Source organism: Oreochromis niloticus, linkage group LG7 (assembly GCF_001858045.2).
Source record: "Oreochromis niloticus isolate F11D_XX linkage group LG7, O_niloticus_UMD_NMBU, whole genome shotgun sequence".
Taxonomy (NCBI): domain Eukaryota; kingdom Metazoa; phylum Chordata; class Actinopteri; order Cichliformes; family Cichlidae; genus Oreochromis; species Oreochromis niloticus.
Genome location: NC_031972.2, coordinates 42,755,030 through 42,776,819, shown reverse-complemented (window position 1 = coordinate 42,776,819; position 21,790 = coordinate 42,755,030). Strand labels below are relative to the sequence as shown.

The window sequence follows — 21,790 nt, the reverse complement described above, 5'->3', positions numbered from 1 at the left end:
CTGTTTCTTTGACATGGGAAAATCAAGAGATGTCAACCAAAACACCAGGAAAAGAATTGTGGAGCTCCATAAGTGTGGCTCAATTTTGAATACAATTTGGTGCCATTTACAATTAAGAAATACAGATAGTTTCTCTGTTTACTCTTAAATGTAACAAATATGTTTTTTTTATATATTTATCAATCTAAAAAAAAAAAAAGTAGTCTGATTTGATGTTACAATTGAAAAAGTGTATCTGTTTTTATCTGAAGCGTGTGTAAATATCTGGTTTCAACTGTATATTTGATGATGTTGGTGTTTGGCTTGATTGTCAGCACAAAGAGGGAGAGAGAGGAACAGAGAGGGAGATGGAGAATGAGGACAGAACAGAGATGGAACAAGAGCCAGGTGAGACAGACCTGTTAGTCAAATGGTTGTTTACCAAAAGAATCACCGTATCATAGGTACTCATGTATCTCGTACCTAGTGTTTCTTTTTAGGTTTGTCATTTTTCAAATTCTATATTTATTAAGTTATGCAGGCTTGTTTGCACAACAAGGCTAAATAATTATATAAACCTTTCTCAATCTAAATAGTGGACTTTGGTAGAATTAAAAAATAAATGTAGTGCAGGTCTATGATGATTTTTAGTGCTACTATCATCCAGTTCTGATTCTGGTTCTGTCTTGGTTAAATCCTAAGTAGTCCTGATTTTGAACTGTTGTAGTCCTGTTTTAATTCCGGGTCAGTTCTGGGTCTGGTTGAATTAGGGTTTAGTCCGCGTGTCTTGATACAGCCCTGATTTTGTTCTGCCTTGCTGCTTAATTAAAACACTAGTTTAAGGTGTCCTGCATATGTGATATATATTTTTCCTAGGGCTGTTCGATATAACGATATATATCGGATGACGATATAAAAACATCTATCGTTGCATTTTACGCTATCGTTTGTTTCGTGGTGTTGTAAAATAAACTGTTTACGGCAATATTTTTTCACTGTTTTGATGCTCACTGTAGTGGCTATATTAATTTCTTAAAGTTCTCTCTTTCTCTTATATTTAAAATAACCACACTATGGACGGACAAGCGCCTGTTTTTATGCGTAGTCGTTAGCAACCACGACGATAAAACCATCGCTAGTCTGCTTGTTTATTTTCCACATAAACCTTTCACAATAAAGCTCAAGATCCTGTTGAGACTTTTCAAAATAAACTGAATCATGTGAAAGAGTATGCAGTGTTTACGGATGAGAAGCCAAAAAGAGGTGTCAGGTGCTAAAAAATAAACCTTAGACTCAAACGTTAGAACAGGCTTTTCACACTCTGTAATAAATACTCACAAAGAAAACGGCGGCCGTTACAACTTATGGACTCGCCCAGCTGGAAACACTTCACGCAAGTCGAGCTGCCCGAGATTCACAGAATTTACAGAAAATGTTAAATCTTTGTGATTTATATCGTTATCAGACGATAGATGTCTTATATCGGGATATGAGATTTTGGTCATATCGCACAGCCCTAATTTTTCCCTATATGAAGTCATTGTTTTTTGAATAAAACTCAAAACAGAGCCAATTAATCTTCCAGTCATTTCTAAACTCCCACCCCCCCAAATCCGACATGCATACTACCTTTAGGGCTAAGCCCCGGGTGTATCAAATGTCTGCCTCCGCCTCTGTTCACGACAGGGGCGGATCAAGAGAATTCTTTTTGGGGTGGCAAGGAAATCAAATGGGGTGGGAAAATCAAAGCCTTTTTTTCCCCAAACACACATGCAGTTGGTTACATAAGGTTAAAATGATGCAAATGCAGTAAGTATACATGTTTTTCATATAAATATAGTCTATAACTTAATTATTTTTCCCCAGCCCACACAATTAAACACTTTAGTCACATAAAACATACAAATTTGGATTTTATGTACTTTATAGCTTGTATAATAAGTTTGTAGCCCAATAAGTATAAAATCCAGAAAGCTACACAACATGTGGTGGTTGCTTTACAAACACAAGTCTAACTTAAGTTTCACACTTTTGTTAGAAAAAAAAATCACATTGTTACATGCTTAAATTTACATAAAATGTCAGAAATCTGCACTGTCATGAACAAAAATTTAAAACTAATTTTTCATGATTTGTTGGGTTAACCCTCTGAGGTTCTGAGATCTGAAATCACACAAAAAACAAAATCCTAGTAGTATTTTTTTTTCAACCACAGACATGTTCAGTAAATTATTTTCATAACTCCAAATGCAAAAAACATTTTGAAAGCTTGTGCACACCTTTTGTAAACATATACAACTAGTTATCTAAAAATCCAGGCAATACACCTGGCATTTTTTTTTGTTAATTTTGTACAACCATTTAAAAATATTACTATGACTAAAATGAGAGAACAATCAGAGGTCACAATAAGATGCCCCACAAATTATTTGTGCCAGTAAAAAAAAAAAATATTTGTCCGCCACAAGAAATAGGAGAACACCACAGGGATAAACCCTGCAGGCCTGATAACAGGTGTATCACTTCTCTGTTCCACCTGGAGACAGGGTTTACATTGCAATCTGCCTTTGTGACATTCATTAGTGCCCTCACTGACACACAAAACAAAACAACGACTACACAACAGACTAACTACACAAGACAACACACTAACTACACACTCCACACTAAACGTCACAAGTCTCCCACATCTCAAAACACTCTCTCTCTCTCTCTCACTCTGTCTCGCTGCTGTTACGGTCACTCTTAAAACTTTCCCTTCTTAAACAACCAAATTCCATGTGTTGACTTTTTTTTTTTTTTTTTTTTTTTTTAAATTGGTCGACATGGTACATTTTTCAGCCAATAGGAAAGAGTTGGCTTGCTTTCTTTCTTTAATGTTTTCGCGCTGTCCTGAGAAAATGCTTTTAAAAAAAAAAGTGACAATAGTATTTAGAAAAAAACATGTCTTATATATTTTTTTTATCATAACTCTGGATTTAGTGTCCTGTCATTAAAATTTAAAAAACGGTGTATACTTTGAAGTCTGAACTTTCAACACCGGCTGAGACTTAGCGTGGTTGCAGCTTGTTGCTATGTCAGCTTAAATCAGTCATGTGATTTGGAGGTGCAGCGTGTCCATGGACCCCAGAGGGTTAATAACACTCACCTTCATTCCATTTACAGAGTGTAACAACCAAATTCCCACGGTGTTGTTCAAAATGTGCTCTGGCACAATCATAGGCATCGGTTGCTACTGAAAACAAAAAATAAAGCCCTTCTTCGCTATGGGCTGAACAATTTGTTAATGGTGGAGGGGGGTAGTTATAGGTCCAACCTTCCTATCATCTCAAAAATTATTGAAAGAGTAGTTGTAAAACAGCTAACTAATCATCTACAGATAAATGGGGTATTTTAAGAGTTTCAGTCAGATTTCAGAGCTTATCACAGCACAGATACAGCTTTATTCAAGGTTACAAATGATCTTTTTATGGCCTCTGGCAGTGGATTCATCTCTGTGCTTATCCTGCTAGACCTCAGTGCAGCGTTCAATACTGTTGACCATAATATTCTATTAGAGCAATTAGAGCATACTGTAGGTATTACAGGTACTGTGCTGCAGTGGTTTGTATCATGTCTGTCTAATGGACTCCAAATTGTTTATGTAAATGAAGAGTCCTCTTCACACACTAAGGTTAATTATGGGGTTCCACAGGGTTCTGTGCTAGAACCAAATCTGTTTACATTATACATGCTTCCTACAGAATCATTAGAAGGCGTAGCATGCATTTCCACTTCTACACCCAACTTTATCTATCCATGAAGCCAGAAGCCAGCAGGCTTAGATTGCCCAAGTGTGATGAACAGACTTGGGTTCAGGTTCTGGCAGGGCTGGACTGGGACAAAAAATCGGCCTGTGCATTTTGACTAGAGACCAGCCCACCAGGTATTATAGGAAAAGCCATAAAGCCTCTGAATGAAAACAAACACTGTTGTAATAGTAATGTACACTGTCTTGTTGGTATATATGTATGATTTCTTTACATTTTACAGGAGAAGATCACTGTGGTTGTAAGACTCGGATAATTATTTATTAAAAGCTAGACATTTCAAATGAGAATAAGAAGGAAAAGTATGTCTTTGTGCCCCCCTTTCCCTGTTAATGCCCTACCTGGCCCCCTGGCAACACTTTGCTAGAGCCGCCCCTGCACAGTTACCAGCTGTCAGCTATGTAGAAAAGGATCCTGGTGTTATTTGTCTCTCAGAAACGGTGCATAACTTCCCTTCAATTCATTCATGTCACCTAAAAGGTAAACCTGTTTCTCCATCACCTGTTCAGCTCTGATGATTCAGTAAGGACATCTCCTGGTTTCATCTTCATGTTTCCCTCTCACCACATATCCAAACCGACATCATGACCAGCAGCTTTTACAGTTGTGGCTCCAGCAAACATCAGCTGATACTAGAAAGTAATATTAAATAAATTCTAACAACAGCTTATCAAGCTTAAACGTGCTGCTGTTGTTTAGCGCAACATCCACTGGTTTCCTCTTTCTGGCGCAAAGTGGACAATAAACAAACAAAGAAATACGCGACTTGCGACAGAAAAGCCAATCAGCTGATCGTTGATCAGTTTCATGATTGAAGTAGGAACAGGAGTGGGAGGGGAGAGAATGAGAGAAGAAGAGGCAGCTGAAAGCATAAAGATGCAGAATAACTCCTGCTTTGTGTCTTTTTTTCATTCTGGCTGAAGTACGGGACAAACTGTGTTCCTTTTCACTTCAATACCATTTTCTTCTGTTTGTCTGTGATAAGATTGCTTTCAGATTGCCCAAGTAAGGGGGGAGGGTGCATCCGACCTCCTCGGCTGTAACTGGTTCAGCCCAGAGTCGATTATGACCAATTGGCCAATCCACCACCTTTCATTGTTTATACCGTTACTAAAAAAACAAGGTCCGCGGCAGGCAGTGTCTTGATGGCAGCATGAAGTTCATGGCAGGTGGCGGCGTGATGGGGGCATGGAATATGTGGCAGGTGGCGGCATGACGGCAAAATGGAGTGCACTGCAGGTGGCAGTGTGGAGTCAGTGGCACGTGGCGGCATCTATGGTATCAGAAAATTTTAGAAATTTACAATTTCTGTAGATCTTAGATTTCTTCCATTCATCTAACTCCAATTCTCATGCAATAAAAATTAATTTTGCCAAAAATCCATAGAAGAACAAAGGCCGTATCATTATAATCCATCACATCATTCTGTGATTGAACAAAACATTGCTACAGCATGTTTGTTTGTTTGTTTTCCAGTCACTGTACATAAATGATCTAAAGAAAATATCTAAATAGTTTTTTCTTCTGGGTCTCAGAAGGATATTCATGAATTGTTTTTGTATTAATTGTATAGTGATTAGTAATTGGTCAAATATTTATCATTAGCTTGTATTTTCAAATATACAGTGGGATGCAAAAGTTTGGGCAACCTTGTTAATAGTCATTATTTTCCTGTCAGTTAAATATATCATATAGGAGACACGCACAGTGATATTTGAGAAGTGAAATGAAGTTTATTGGATTTACAGAAAGTGTGCAATAATTGTTTAAACAAAATCAGGCAGGTGCATAAATTTGGGCACCACAAAAAAAGAAATGAAATCAATATTTAGTAAATCCGCCTTTTGCAGAAATTACAGCCTCTAAACACTTCCTGTAGCTTCCAATGAGAGCCTGGATTGTGGTTGAAGGTATTTTGGACCATTCCTCTTTACCAAACACCTCTAGTTCATTCAGGTTTGATGGCTTCCGAGCATGGACAGCTCTCTTTAACCCACACCACAGATTTTCAATAATATTCAGGTCTGGGGACTGAGATGGCCATTCCAGAACGTTGTACTTGTTCCTCTGCATGAATGCCTTAGTGGATTTTGAGCAGTGTTTCGGGTCGTTGTCTTGTTGAAAGATCCAGCCCCGGCGCAGCTTCAGCTTTGTCACTGATTCCTGGACATTGGTCTCCAGAATCTGCTGATACTGAGTGGAATCCATGTGTCCCTCAACTTTGACAAGATTCCCAGTCCCTGCACTGGCCACACAGCCCCACAGCATGATGGAACCACCACCATATTTCACTGTAGGTAGCAGGTGTTTTTCTTGGAATGCTGTGTTCTTTTTCCTCCATGCATAACGCCCCTTGTTATGCCCAAATAACTCAATTTTAGTTTCATCAGTCCACAGCACCTTATTCCAGAATGAGGCTTGTCCAAATGTGCTTTAGCATACCTCAAGCGGCTCTGTTTGTGCTGTGGGCGGAGAAAAGGCTTCCTCTGCATCACTCTCGCAAACAGCATCTCCTTGTGTAAAGTGCGCCGAATGGTTGAACGATGCACAGTGACTCCATCTGCTGCAAGATGATGTTGTAGGTCTTTGGTGCTGGTCTGTGGGTTGACTCTGACTGTTCTCACCATTCGTCGCTTCCGTCTATCTGAGATTTTTCTTGGTCTGCCACTTCGAGCCTTAACTTGAACTGAGCCTGTGGTCTTCCATTTTCTCAATATGTTCGTAACTGTGGAAACAGACAGCTTAAATCTCTGAGACAGCTTTCTGTATCCTTCCCCTAACAGTGAAAAAAAAGTACAAGTACAAAACCATAAAAGTGGTAGATTAAGAATCATCAATGTAACACTAATATAACTGCTCATTTGCACAAAGAGTAACGTTTACAACACAAAAAGAGATGTTATGAGCATAACAAAAGGTGACATCACATTAACATACAGAAGGAATCAGGTATAAGGTGAATTATAATCAAAAATTACCTCAGTATGAAGGCAAGTGATGAAAAAACAAGATGTCTGATTCAGAAAGTCAGGTGAATGTGTCCTCAGGTGGATGTGAGCTGAGCAGGAGAGGAATAGAAATGTTCCATGTGTCCAGTGTCAAGGGGAACTCAAATGATTTGATTGGTGGAGTGATGATTCAGCCTCAGCCCCCTGATATTTCAGCACAGCTCACAAATAGAAACTGCAAACAGGTGTTTAATATTTAATGTGTTTTCCAAGTAATCATCTGATGCCTTTTTGTCCAGTTGGTAAAAGATATATTGAGGGTGTAAAAATAAAAGCTCTGCATGTAAATCAGCTATGAAAATATTTGTATATTGTAAAGCCAAAAACAATGTGACAGTGTGTGCGGTTGCTAATAAATCTGTAGCTCTATCAATGGTTGGCCACAAAATAACCCCTATGCTTTATTTTCAAACTTTATTAATGACATAAAAAGATTTTTATTTTATTTTATTTTTTTAAAAAAAGCTTTGTTTTGTATAAATGATGGAATTCCTCTTTAATGTACAAACCAAAGTCTAAAAAAGTTGGGACACTGTTCCAGTCTGCTTTTATTTACACTTTTGCACAATTTGCAAATCTCAGATTTCATTTACATAGAAAAGATATCAAATGATTAAGTTGGGAAAAACTATCATTTATCGTAAGATGATTTTGAATTTCAAGGCAGAAACACATCTCAACAAAGTTGCATTAATGAAATGAAAAGTTAATATTTGTCTAAAATCGGTACATTTTCTTATTTTAAAGATTTAACGCACTGTCTACATTCTGATTGTTGTGAACAAAATATGGGTTTTCGAGGTATTACAACTATTGCATTCTGTTTTATTTGCATTTTACACAACAACCAAATATTTTTGGAACTGGGGTTATAAAAAATAACCTTTTAAATTTTGAAACACCAACATTGGAGTTTTTGTCTTATATCAATTCATGTATCAGACTCTAAATAACTGATTCACTGTCTTATTTTACTATTCCTGTTGGTGGAAGTTAAGATAATTTAATAAAACATGAGATGGACTCTTTGACATGATAAGTTTTTCCCCTTTTAAGCCAAATGAAACCACAAGTTTAGAAAGTAAATGTCTCTTTTGTTTGGATTTTTTTGCAGGGCTTTTCCTTTAATCTTTGATAATGCATCGTAGTGTATAGGGATACAAAGTTATATCTTCCCATTATCATTTCTGATCACTACTGGCCCCAGTTGATAGCAGCAAATTATGAGACAGGAATTATAATCAGCTGTGGACTTGGTTGTGGACACTGACAATTGCAGAGTCAACCGATGAGTAAAGACTTCTGTGAAGCCCACTTAATGACTGCCTAAACGGCACATGAGCAGCCGGTTCTTTGTGTCCTTGAATGTCGGGCGTGCAGACACTAACACTGAGTCTTGCTCCCACAGTTTGATGATGAAATTTATATTATCCAAGTGGACTGTAGTGTACTCTCAGAGGCGATTTTGGTTATTTTACAACTGTTGTTTTAAACATCGTTATCCATCTCAGCCCACAATTTTACAATCAGTGCATCAGTGAATGTGGAGTAAACGCCCCGAATTCATAAAAACAAACATGTAAGTATCTGTAAAATGTACTTAAAGTATGTCAAAAAATGTTGCAGAAAAATGCATCTGTTCCTGTACTATTGTGCAGACTGTTACCTGCAACGTTCTAATGAGTATTTTATGTGTAATCTAACATGTTTGTATGCTTATCATACATTTTCAAATTAAAATCTTTATCATGGTTTAGTGTGAGTAAAGTGGCATGAGATGGAAATACTTCAAAGCAGAACAAAACTTTGGGACAAGCTTCTACAGAATTATTTATCTCTTATATTAACCTTATTAATTTCCTTGTTTCTGAAATAGAGACAAAAAGTATAACTTCAAACACATTAAATATATATACATAAGACAGATTAGGGATTAATACAAAAAATGTCCTTACTTGTTCAGTGGTGCCGATCTCTAGGGCTGCAAAAACCTGGTGGCATGGCAGAGGTGTGTCTTATCTTCCTTCAGAGGTTGATTTTACACCCTGTTATTCTGGCCAATGACAAGTTACACGCTGTACAATTCACTCAAACTTTGAATAACAGACTGACTTCATGTAAATCACCTTTAACTGTGTCTGTTTGTGGTTGCGTCGCCACAGAAATAAAGCTACGTGGACATGTATGACTACACATCATCTTTAACTGTGTGCACGTGATCCAAGCGTGTGCGTTTTTACTCAGGGTTTATATTCTCTGCATATTGTGTCAGGGTACTGTTTTGTCACACACATTAGTGACTAATATTTCCTTTAAAATGGAGCAACATGTAACAGCTGAGTAATTAACAAGTTTAAAGAGTTCAGTCCTTGTAAACTGGTCAAAGATTAACCCCTGAGTGTGGTGCTGACGTCAGATTTGATTATTTATTCAGAGTGTGTACAAATCATCACTATAATTGGCAAACACTATGAAACTGATAGGGCAGGGCAACAGCTTACTAAGGTAATGATGAAGAAGGGGGGAAAAGCAGCATATTCAGTTTGTTTCAGTCAACATTTAAATCTGCATAGACAGAAATGTAAGCAGAGCGTGTCACTGACTGACAGTCTGCCACATAATGATTTAGTTACGTTATTGTTTTATATCTCTAGATTGGTGGGAGAATAGAGTCTATAGGATACTGTGTTTTTAATCAAAGACCAGCATTACTGTCATTTTCTTTTGTAAGTGCAATATTGTTGTTTTTAGTTTTCTTTTCCCTAAAGATCTAGTTCTTTTTTTTATTTCAATAGTTTTGGTTTAGCTGTAAAAAACTCTAATAATCTTGTTAAGGACATTATATAAGCGCTCTAGTCTGACTTTGATATATGATGATTATATGTTGAAATAGTTATTATTATATAGTCTTGTAAGACTCGGCATTTCACTTTTGTGCTCTGTGGACGACATGAGTCTGAGACCACTACATCAAGCCCCATGTGTGGAATCTATATCTGTATGGCAGGCAGAGGTAGGAGCGAAACACAGAACTCAGAAACAAAGGGATCAACTAAAAGAGGCAGCTTTATTTCCTGGAACACGACCCCCCCCACCCCCCCAAACATAAATTTGGTTTTATCTAGATTCAATGATAATTTATTTATATCAAACCACTTCTTTAATATCGTTAATTCCTGTGTGATCATCTCCAAAACCTGTGGCAATTCCACACCTGAACAAAATATATTTGTGTCATCTGCAAATATTACAAACTTTAAATTCTGCGAGACTCTGCAAATATCATTTATGTACATAATAAACATTTTTGGACCCAATACTGAACCTTGAGGTACTCCACAAGCAATATGCATCAATTTAGATTTATATTCATTTATTTGTACATATTGTTGCCTATTGCCTAAATAGCTTTTTAACCAGTCCAAAACCACTCCCCTAAACCCGTACCTTTCCAGTTTTTTTAATAGAATTTCATGATTAACAGTATCAAACGCCTTCTTTAGATCTAAGAAAACTCCGAGTGCGTACCTCTTATTATCTATACATTCTGTTACCTCTTCCATTAAGTCTATCAATGCCAAAGTTTGAGGGGATAGGTTAATTGGATAATCCAAATTGTCACTAGGTGTGAATGTGTGAGTGAATGTCAGCGTGAATGGTTGTCTGTCCCTGTGTGTTGGCCCTGCGACAGACTGGCGACCTGTCCAGGGTGTACCCCGCCTCTCGCCCTATGACAGCTGGGATAGGCTCCAGCGCCCCCCGCGACCCTGGAAAGGATAAGCGGAACCGAATGGATGGATGGATGGAATGCCAAAGTTGTTGATCTGTTGTTTCTGAACCCATACTGACTATCTGTCAGTAATTCATGTTTTTCCACAAAATTGTCAAATATTTTTATGAAAAGTTTTTCCAGTATCTTAGAGAACTGGGAGAGTATTGACACTGGTCTATAATTTGTAAAATGATACTTTTCACCTGTTTTGTAAATTGGAGTAACTTTAGCAACTTTCATTTTTTGTGGAAAAAACCCTTTTTGAAAAGACAAGTTGAATATATATTTTATTGGTTTTACTATACCATCAATAACTCTCTTTACTGTTACCATATCAATATCATTCCAATCTGTACTGGTTTTGTTTTTAAGTCCTCTAACAATGTCATAAATCTCTTTCTCTTCCACTGCTCTTAAAAACATTGAGCTTCTATTCCTTTCAATATCTTCATCAGTGTCCCTTTCTATTCCATCAACCTTTATTTCCTCTGCCAGTTTTGGCCCTATATTTATGAAGAATTCATTAAAACCATTTGGTGTGGTTGAAGGGCAATGTCAGAGAGAAAGTCCTTTGGGTTGAGCAGGACCAGACGGAGCAGGATGGAGCGGCAGAGTGCAGACCTCCGGTTCTGGCAGAGCAGGACCAGACTGTGCGAACACCTCCTGGGAGACGGAGCAGGACCAGATGATACAGGCTAGGGCTGTGCAGGGTACACAGAAAGGCTTAGATTGATTGCCACACTCGGGTAGACGGCTACCCAGTGGCTGGGGTTCAGGTTCTGGTGTCCCTCAGGAGACAGGCAGGCAGCAGCGCAAGGGTGGTGTGGAGTCCGCAGCAGGCGGTATTGTGATGGCAGCGTGGAGTTTGTGGCAGGTGGCGGCGTGATGGGGGCATGGACTAAAAAAAGTGAATTTTCATTTGACTCTTGTGTCGTTTCTATCATCAATCAGCAGATGTCGCTATGGAATTGTTGCACTTTGTATTGTTGGGGCAAATCTCGCACAAAATCGCGTTCGTTCCGAATCCCGTTCCTCTTTCGACTAGCCTCCAAGATGGTAGGTTCTACGTTTTATCCCTGTCCATCCAAATTGGGTTAAATCTACTTCCATCCTTACTTACCTGTATAAAATAATCCACTTTAGATGGCATCTTATAATATGCTGATGTTATAGGAATAAATGTTGGGTGTTATTGCCGTTTTTTACTCATTTTTGTGAGGACTTTGATGGGTTCGCTGTTTGATATGTCGCTTCTCCTGGGCCTCGGCTCTAGTAAGGAACCCTACAGTTTTATCCACACGCAGAAAACAAACACTTTTAATTTTTTAGCAACGGTAGTGAGAGTTAAATGTGCAAGGTGGTGGTGTAACCCTGAAACAACCATTGGCGTAAAGCGTTAAATCTGCCGGTAAAGACAGTGGGCTAGCATTAGCCTCCTAACTGCTAGGCAGCATGCAAGTGCTCGGAGACACTCTGGGTTTTACTTTAGCGTTTCTGTGGGGAAAACGTGCTTCTTATACTCGCTTTATTACAAATTCTTAGCAGACTAACATGACAGTTGACCTGCCGGACTGTTAATTCTGTTACTTTGCTAGACGGAAGCTAACGTTTCAAATAAACCTCATCCGTTAACAATAACTGCAAAATCTTTGCTCATAGCCTACCAGGAAGTCCAAGACCAGGAAGCTCCGAGGACATGCCAGCCACGGACATGGTCGCGTTGGTGAGTATACTCTTTTTGACACAAGTTTTAACTGATTGATTTTCATCCACGGACAATATGGAGATGGAGTAAACGTTTACCGACTCTCTCCACAGGCAAGCACAGGAAGCATCCTGGAGGTCGTGGTAATGCTGGTGGCATGCATCATCACAGAATCAACTTCGACAAATAGTAAGTCACTCATAATGATCCCAGTGAAATTTGAGTACAATGTGACTTGTGTAAAGTGGAACTCAAGTAAACCCGGCTTCCCTGTATTTGACCAGAAAAGTCTTTGTAGGGTAATATGTCTAAAAATACTTAACACAAATGTATGCTTTGACTCAGATATTAAAGTCAGATGATGTCCCTCAGCGTTGCCTGAAATGATTTGCATGGGTTGTTCTGTTGTTTTCCATTAGAGATGAAGCCAGGTTTTGTCACTATAGCAGTAGGCCTACGTGATATGAAGAAAATCTGATATCGTAATATTTTCTTTCTGTTTCACGATATATGATGTATATTACGATGTTTAAACAATCTCCAAAAATAAATTATTTTCAACCATGTAGGACCTAAAATTGCACAGGTATACTCATTCAAATTTGGGCTGCCACAAACAATTATTTTAATAGTCGACTAGTCACCGATTATCTTTGTGATTAGTTGACTAATCAGATCGTGTATCCGTTGGACGTAAAACGTACAGCTTATTGCACCAGCATGCTTCTGCTCTTATAACATTGGCTTACAGCTTGAAGTGTTAAAGGTTTGTGATAACAAAAAATAAAGACAAAATGATAGTTTATTAAACTTTTAATGAAATTTGCAGATTGTCAATTCCAAACGACTGTCTCATTCCCTCACTCACCTGAAACTCCCGCTGTAGCCAGGGCTGCTCGATTATGGCAAAAATGATAATCACGATTATTTTCACTGAAATCTCGATTATTTGACGATATTTATTTAACAATACCAATGTATTGAATAATGGCTTTAAAGATTGTCAAAAAAATAATATAAAATAATGTGCAAATACTGATTATAGTGCAAATGTTTGCAATGTAAACATCTATGTTTAGTGAACTTCAAAATACTGCACAATATTTGATCCACGTCTGACTCCGCGAACCCATAATGTTTCCACCAATGTTCCCTCTAATTTTTCATGTGTCTGAGCGAACGCACAAACTCCCTGAGCGGTCCCTTGGACCACTGTGACCGACATCAGACGTGTGCACTGTGGTCACAGCAGCATCAAATCCATCCAAGTTACATGGTTTATTAAAATAATCAAATTACAGCATTTACATTTATGTTAGAGTACTTTTAATTAACTGCTTTAGCCCACTTACAATGAAAATTTAAAAAATCCTGTTCATGACTTGTGTAGTATGTTAATGCTATTGGAAGTAAAAATAACTTGAACTCCAATTTTGAAAACACAACTTTCTTTCTTTTTTTTCTTCATAAAGCTCTGACTTGTATTATGAGTCTGTGGTCTGGGAGAGAGTCCTGTAACTCTGCCTGCAAAATACAGTATATAATGACCAATGCTGGGCAATTAATTATATAGTTACTACTTCAAAAAAGTAACTCAGTTTGGCAAACAACAAAGTTTTTTGCAGCTTTTTTTTTTATTATTATTATTATTATTATTATTATTATTATTATTATTAATGCAGCCAAAGCATTTTTAAATAAACATTTCAAACTATTTACAGAACAATCAGCTGTTCTGCATCAAATCTGATGCCACACAAATTATTTGTGCCACTCCAAAAAATAATTTCTGTCCACTATGAGATAAAGGAGAACAGCAGCCTGATACCTGCAGGCCTGACAGCAGGAGATGTATCACTCCTGTAACACCTGTAACATTCAGCAGCCGCCTCATTGTTCTGACACACACAACAAAACTATTGACTACACTACACACTAACTACACAAGATTTGCGCTAAACGTCTCAAATCTCTCACATCTCAGAACACCGCCGTCACTCCTAAAACTTCCCCCCGTTTCTTAACTAGATGCCACGTTGCCATATCATTTTTTTGATTGGTCGACATGGTACATTTTTCGACCAATAGGAAAGGGTATGGGTTTTTTGGTTTTGGTTTTGCTCACAGGCGGAGAGTGCGTTTTACAGTTTCTTCCCGTAGTAAATATAAACAACGGTAGTATTCAGGAAGAAAACCAAACATTGCATATATTTTTAATCATAACTCTGGTTTTACGTGGCCTATCAACACAATTTAAAAACTGGTATAAAGTCCACACTTTTTCCGTCAATTGTTCCGTCTGTCCTGCTCACATCTCTAATGGTTGTACACGTTGTCATTAATGTGGCTTCACTGCACATCAGCCACGCCGCTTTGCTAGCTAAAACTCCGGTGTCGGCACATAAGGACGCTGTCATAGCCTGTCAACCACGTTGATCGGCTGCGTATATACGAATGTGAATCGTATTATCCTATAGTCCAGCCAATAAGGTGGCATCGTTCTAATCCCATACAGGAGCAGCCAGTCACTTACTGACTAACACTGCAAAACAGAATTGTTAAAGTTTTAATTTCAATTCAGGTTAGATCTTTTTTTGTGCGCAACGCAGATTTTCTGTGCGCAGAGACCGTGCCAGCAGTGCGCAATTGCGCAGCTTAGAGGGAACATTGGTTTCCACACCACTGAAGTCGTTTTATTAAAATTCGATTAATTGAGCAGCCCTAGCTGTAGCCATATTTTTCCCCATCCAGTAGTAAACTCTTCTCCTTCTCCTATTTTAACGGCAGCTTGCATCCACAGAAGTTGCATTACTGCCATCCTCTGGTGTTACTTAGACTGCATCTAGCTCTTTAAAGCCTCTTAAATAATCCCGTACTTCTCAGAAACCGAAGAACCACACCTTTCCTTTCATGACATCCTAGCCATTCAGCCACCTTTTCAAACCTGATGTGACCCGTGGTAGGTACCTATTACGATAGGACAGAGCCGTAGGCACACAGTCAGTTGAACTGGGTTTAATGTTAATACAAAATAAAAGTGAACATGTAACAGCGGCACCTAAAAACAATTAGAAGCTTTACTTTACTAAATACGGTAAAAAAATAAAATTAAAAAAAAAAAAAAAAAAACCACACAAAACCAAAACCCGATAACATTGTATGATTGCCCGTGAGACAGGATAAGCACTGCGGGGAACCTGTTAAAAACAAATCAACATATCACACACGTTAAAAGGGACGGCAACTCATGCTGAACCCCAAATAGGCAAAACACTATAAAAAGGCGAATCTTCAGTGCAGTCTTCACTCAGGCTCACCGCGGTGCATGCAAAAAGCGCCTTCACTGTCAGAGATGGGCAGTAACGCGTTACTGTAATCTGATTACTTTTTTCAAGTAACGAGTAATGTAAGGGATTACTATTGCAAAAACGGTAATTAGATTACCGTTACTTTCACGTAGGAACGCTGCGTTACTGCGTTACTAAAACCGTGATTTTTTGCGAGAACGTCTCATGACAGTGACGTAAGCGAGTGCGACGTTCGTCGCTGTGTGCAGATCATAATATATCGAGTGCGGGACAGAGTGTAGCATGCAGCGTTTAAAGCGTGGAAGTACTGACCTTATTTTGAGTTTGATTCCATAAAAAGTGACAAAACATTAGTGTCCGTTGTGCGTGGGAAGAAAACTTCTTTTTACAGCGAAAAAACCCCCTAAACGTCCAAGCAAGCACCGAGTGTACTACGACGTAATGTGAAATTCACAGAGAAACTCGCGGATTCTTCCACTGACCGCTGCGGCACACCTGCACCAGGGTAAACCTCCGCCTACCCCAGTCCTGCTTTACAGGTGAAAATAGAGCAACAGGACCGCTAGTCTTTGATTTTATTTATTTTCTGCTGTGTTTTACTTGCATCTATTTGAAAGAGTGAGTGTAAACACAAAAAAATATTTTATTTTATTTTATGTGCTGGAATGTGCAGAAAATAGGTTTAAATGTTAAACAAATTTCTTCCAGTCAGAGAATGTTGCATATAATTTAATTTTTGCTTGATGCATAAAGTTAAAAGATTAAAACTAATAAAACAAGTTTTAAAAAGAGACTTTTCCATTTGATTACATTTTGTATGATGGATTATGCAGAAAAAGTAGAATTGGGCTGAAAGATCTATCGCTTTATCACCTATTCAGGTTGTAAATCGTGTTTTTAAAAAGTAACTAAGTAACTAAGTAATTGATTACTTTTGAAAATAAGTAATCAGTAAAGTAACGGGATTACTTTTTGGGGGAAGTAATCAGTAATTAGTAACTGATTACTTTTTTCAAGTAACTTGACCAACACTGTTCACTGTCTGCAATGATATCCATCTATAAAAGGTAAAACACTAAAAGACAATATCTGCGGTGCCTACTGATACAGAAAAATAAAACAAATAAACCAAACAAAATCGACAGCCGCAGCCGTCACAATATGTCAAATTACACCAGGTTAAACAAAATTAAAATACACTGCTGTATCGGGTCCTCAGGCCGCAGCCAGAAATCCACTCGGCAAAGCAGGAGCTCGGTACTCTGTAAATAAAAGCAAGAGATGACTCACACTGGACAGTAAAACGCAGCTGGAGTATCCCTCCAACTGTATTGTTTTAGTTACCCGTCCACAAGTTCGCGTCAAACCCTAATAAATATTGGTCAGTGGCGGTGGAGTCCACTACAAGTTTCTCACAGGAACGCAATGTTTCCCACCTACAAGGGTGCAAATAACTTTAAATCTCTGCCAAACAGCCAGAGCTCAAGTCATACATTTTCTATGACCTACCATTCTAACAGAAGGCTAGGGGGCCCGCATCAAGCTTTCATAAAAGAAGTTAAAAGTGCCAACTTGCCCGGCTTGGACCAAGCACTCGCAGCTTCAGGTTTGCTCCAGAGAATACCTAATTGCCTACACCTGAGCTTATGAAAGGGACAAAAACCAGCTCCACCTACCTGGGGCGGTTCCCAGACTCAGGTCTCACCTGTCACACTGAGTTCCTCTGTAATTACCATTTCTACCCTCATCATTCTCCTATAGTTACCATACCTCCTGCAGTTAATAAATACATGCTCAATTGTTTCCATAACACCACACCAATTACATAGCCCCGTTAAATGTTTCCCCATCCTAAAAAGAGTGCCATTCAGGTAACAATGCCCTGTTCTTATTCTACACATAACAATCTCCTCCCACCTATTCATTCCTTTATTTCTTTTAACTTCTACTGTATTTTGTACCCTATACAATTGTCTCCCTCTAGTTCCATTATCCCACACCATTTTCCATAACTTCTTACTTTCACTCCAAACGATACACTTTCCTTCAGATTTAGATAATGGGATCTGTACCTCTACGTCTACTCTTTTAATAACTTCCCTAGCCATTCTATCTGCTCTTTCATTACCCATAATGCCTATATGAGCTGGCGTCCACATCATTACTACACTTTTGCCCTGTTCACACACTCTATGGTGAGCAAACATAACTTCATACAGAATGTTCTGATGATTACTTGTATTCCCATTTTCTATACTTAACACCGCTGACAATGAATCAGTGCATATTATTACTTTTGGAACTCTGCTGTCTTCTACCCATTCTAAGGCCATCAATATGGCATATAGCTCTACTGCATAAACACTCATAAAGTTTGATGTTCTTTTCCCAAACTTGATATTTAATTGCGGAACTACCACTGCCAAACCAGTTGCTTCACTATCCGGATATTTCAATCCATCTGTGTACACCTGCACATAGCCACTGTACTTGCCCGTCAATCTACTATAAAATTCTTGACAAAGATCTGTTGTGACGTCCCTCTTTTTGATATCCACTAACGTTCTATCCACGTTAATGAAATCCCATGCCCAAGTGGGCCTTAAAGGCCACAACACTGTCTGGCTGTTTACAGAAAGCTCTCCAATATGTTCTCTTTGTTCTTGTTATTGTACTCCTCATTTTTGCCTGTGCTTTTTTATATGCAATTAAATGTTGAAAATTATGAGACCTTTTAACCAGCTTAAATACTCTATTCCTTTCTCTTACTGCCAGCTTGCACTCATCTTTCCACCACGGTACTACTCTCTCCCTGACTTTCCCTGATGTCCTTTTGGATAGTCTCCCCAGCAGCACTTAAAATACTTTGACTTATCTCTTGACTCATTCTTTCAACACTCAAGTGATTTTAAACCTGTAACAGCTTCCTCTCGCATAGTCTACTAAAATCCCCCCATCTCGCCTTTCCAAACACCCACTTCCCTCCTATTGTTTCAGGTACCTGAACTTGACCTATCCTTATTCTACTAACTACCAAATAATGATCACTACCAAAGGAGTTATTCATTACTTGCCACTCACATAATGGAGCCAGCGAACTAGATGCAAATGTTAAATCTAACACAGATTCCTTACCAGACCTCATATCAATTCTTGTCTTCTTCCCATCATTCAAACACACAAGATTATTATCATCCAAAAATTCCTCTAGTACTGTACCATTATAGCCTGTTCCATCACTCCCCCACAGTGAGTGATGTGCATTAAAATCTCCACACCATATAATATTTCCTCTCATCCCCATTTCTTCCATCTTACCTATTCCCAGCTTTCTACAGGGATTGTAGAAATTATTAATCATAATCACCTTCCTTCCCAACCATACCTCAACCCCAACATACTCCAACTCCCCATTCCTTTGAATTTTCCTATATGGTATTCCTTCCCTAATCAATGTCAGATACCCCCTCCATTCCCCTCGTCCCTATCACACCTAACGACTATATATCAATACACCCAAAGTCCAAACAAGGCTTTAAACATGTTTCCTGTACACAGATTATGTCAGGCTTTTCTATTTGGTCATATACAAACTGTTTAAAATCTTGGCCATTTGCCAAAAGACTCCTTACATTCCATTGCCAGATTAAGATGGTTATAAGAAAAGTTAACCACCACACTATCCGTCCTGGCTCACCTGACTACTGAGTTCCCCTCTAATATCCTCCTATCTGATATTCCTAATTTCTAAACTATGACATGTTGCTTTAACAATAATCTAGATCCTCTCTGTCTTTGACTTTACATCTGACGTTGCATTTATTACGCCCGCAATGAATGTCACCATCTTGTTTTTCTCTTCCTCCATTTTCCTTTCTACCATCTCCATAATCTTTTCCAGCACTTGCTTCTCTCCCAGCCTGGGATTCCCGGTCTGCTTCTCTTTCTCAACCATTTTACATGCTTCCACATATGTCACTTTTTGCATGACCCTTGTCTTTTGAACAACCATCTGCTGTTTCATTACTTCACACCCACAAAAAGCGACACTATGTTCCCCTCCGTAACTACAACATTTTGGCTTAACTCCCACACCACATTTTCCATACTCATGGTCCCCAGAAAACACGCATGCTTGGGATGGGTAGAAAGTTTTCTGGTTGGGAGGGGGGATGGATGATGCGTTTGCAGCGTGCGGGAGAAAAGTACTCCCAGTGAATTGCATGCAGATACCTTAATATTGCCATGGCAGTTTATGCTCATTATTTAAGATGAAGCTTTTCCGTTTACATGTCTCAGACTGCTTATTGCGGGGCTGGGGGTTTTGGGGTTTTTTTTTTCTTCTTTCTTTTTTTTCTTTCTTTTATTTTTTTTGTTTTTCTGTTTTGTATAAAGGGAAAAATAATAATAAAAAAAAAAGAAAGATGAAGCTATTTTAACCATCATACGTGGAAAAACTTACGATACATCAAATATATTCGATATATCGCCCTACCCCTTTAGAGCAGTAGTGTTTCCTCAGACAAGGTTTTTCAAGTAATCATATATGTTAACAATATATTATCGCGTACTTGTGGTAAGATATATGTATATACATACATATATATATATATATAAATATATATTACAGAGAAGTAATCAGCTCACCAGCTGGCCTCCCCTATAGTCCAGTCAGCCACATGGGCAGTTGCAAACACTTTAATACACTTTGCTGATGCACCCATCACATCAGAAATGGGGCAGTAGTTTATAGTATTCCACTAAAATAGAATGTCAAAAGTGAACTTTAATTAAATGTTAATGCTGAATATATTAGTGTTTGTTGCTCTAGTTTGAAAACATTTAATTTTATTTTCTTTCCTCGTGTTTGCCCTCAGCCATCCAGGATACTTTGGTAAGGCGCACAGGAGACATACCTCCCACTGCCCTACCATCAACCTGGACAAGCTGTGGACACTGGTGAGTGAGCAGACCAGGATCAACTACAGCAAGAAGCCCGATGGACCCGCCCCCATCATCGATGCTGTGCGCGCTGTAAGTATTGCCCAAAAAAAAAAAAAAGTTCTCTCATGAAAATGTCTTTAATTAGCAGTTTTTCTCATAATAATCAGACCTTTCAATCTTTATGGGAGTTCTTGTTCTTCTACTTTACTGTAGCTTGGAGTAGATGGTGGCATGTGGTTGGCATTGATTATCACTTTAGAAAATTTCATTTGGGATAGGCATTGGGTTGTTTTCTTGTTGAGCAGCTGGATTAAACTGTTTTTTGTTTTTCTTTGTTTTGTTTTGTTTTTTAAATGGGACTCCTTCATACAGTTGAAACATTCATAGTTCATATATAACTCAACCACTTGCTGCACGTAATGTCCTCTTTGTATATACTCATTCACTGTATATAAAGTTCTGTCTCTTTTTTTGCACAGTCGAGGAGCGTATCAGGTCACATTTCACTGCGTGTTATATCTGTATAACTATGCACGTGACAAATAAAGAATCTTGAATCTTGAAAATTTAATAGTTTCAATATGTTTTTGATGAATTTGGTGCATAAATGTACATAGTGTTAATAAAGCAGTTTTAGGACTTTTTAGTTTTCTTTACTTTGTTTGCTTTGAGTTTACACAAAGGTTTAGTCAGATGTTTGGATTTTTAAAGAGCTATAAATTCTGGATTTGTACACTCATGATTTAACCAGAATAAAATAACGATCTCCACCTGTGCTTTACTTCGCAGGGCTATTACAAAGTCCTGGGCAAAGGCAAGCTGCCCAAGCAGCCTGTGATCGTCAAGGCCAAGTTCTTCAGCCGACAGGCCGAGAAGAAGATCAAGGCAGTGGGAGGAGCCTGTGTGCTGATGGCATAATGATCCTGTCTTTAGAAATAAAGTGCATAAATTGAAATTGTGTGTCTTGTGTGTGATCCCCCTGACCCCCTCCAATTTGAAATTGTATTGGTATGGAAACTGAAGAGAAGGCTGTTAATTTTGATTGAAAGGTGTGAGGAAAAACGAAATGTTGGGCATGGTGAGGTCACCACTCTTGGTCTTGTGTATAAAATAACACAAACTACCAGATATAACTGGTAGTTTTGTAGTCTGGAGCCCAAAATGCTGACAAAAAGGCATGTTTAGAATAAAACAGTCAAAAACAGGAACATTAATATTAGTAAATATTAAAGTTTTGTCAATTGCATCTATGTGCAAGCAAAGCT

General features: G+C 38.4%; 1 protein-coding gene and 1 long non-coding RNA gene across 4 annotated transcripts; one reads left to right on the top strand and one right to left on the bottom strand.

Moving 5' to 3' along the window:
• The first annotated feature begins 337 nt into the window (after nt 1-337).
• On the top strand, nt 338-21,480 carry LOC109194511 (60S ribosomal protein L27a-like). Of its 3 annotated transcripts, XM_025909197.1 has the most exons (6): nt 360-387; nt 11,520-11,624; nt 12,228-12,291; nt 12,387-12,462; nt 20,459-20,615; nt 21,315-21,480. In XM_025909197.1, exons 2-6 carry the CDS (start codon nt 11,523-11,525, stop codon nt 21,441-21,443), a joined length of 528 nt encoding a protein of 175 aa, XP_025764982.1. In that variant the 5' UTR covers nt 360-387; nt 11,520-11,522; the 3' UTR covers nt 21,444-21,480. The 3 variants fall into 3 exon arrangements, with proteins under 3 accessions (XP_025764983.1, XP_025764982.1, XP_013119669.2); XM_025909198.1 differs by lacking the exon at nt 11,520-11,624 and having other exon boundaries at nt 338-387; XM_013264215.3 differs by lacking the exon at nt 360-387 and having other exon boundaries at nt 11,326-11,624.
• LOC112847495 (uncharacterized) lies at nt 6,275-9,061 on the bottom strand. The gene is made up of 3 exons (XR_003221056.1): nt 8,752-9,061; nt 6,767-6,971; nt 6,275-6,513 (listed from the first exon to the last, which is right to left on the bottom strand). It is a non-coding gene; the product is annotated as an uncharacterized LOC112847495 (long non-coding RNA).
• Nucleotides 21,481-21,790: the final 310 nt, after the last annotated feature.

Coding starts and splice junctions, on each gene's coding strand:
- LOC109194511 (XM_013264215.3), top strand. CDS start 11,454: ATGGGGGCATGGACTAAAAAAAGTGAATTTTCATTTGACTCTTGTGTC. Junction 12,292..12,386: donor CCACGGACATGGTCGCGTTG/GTGAGTATACTC, acceptor CTCTCTCCACAG/GCAAGCACAGGAAGCATCCT. Junction 12,463..20,458: donor AGAATCAACTTCGACAAATA/GTAAGTCACTCA, acceptor GTTTGCCCTCAG/CCATCCAGGATACTTTGGTA.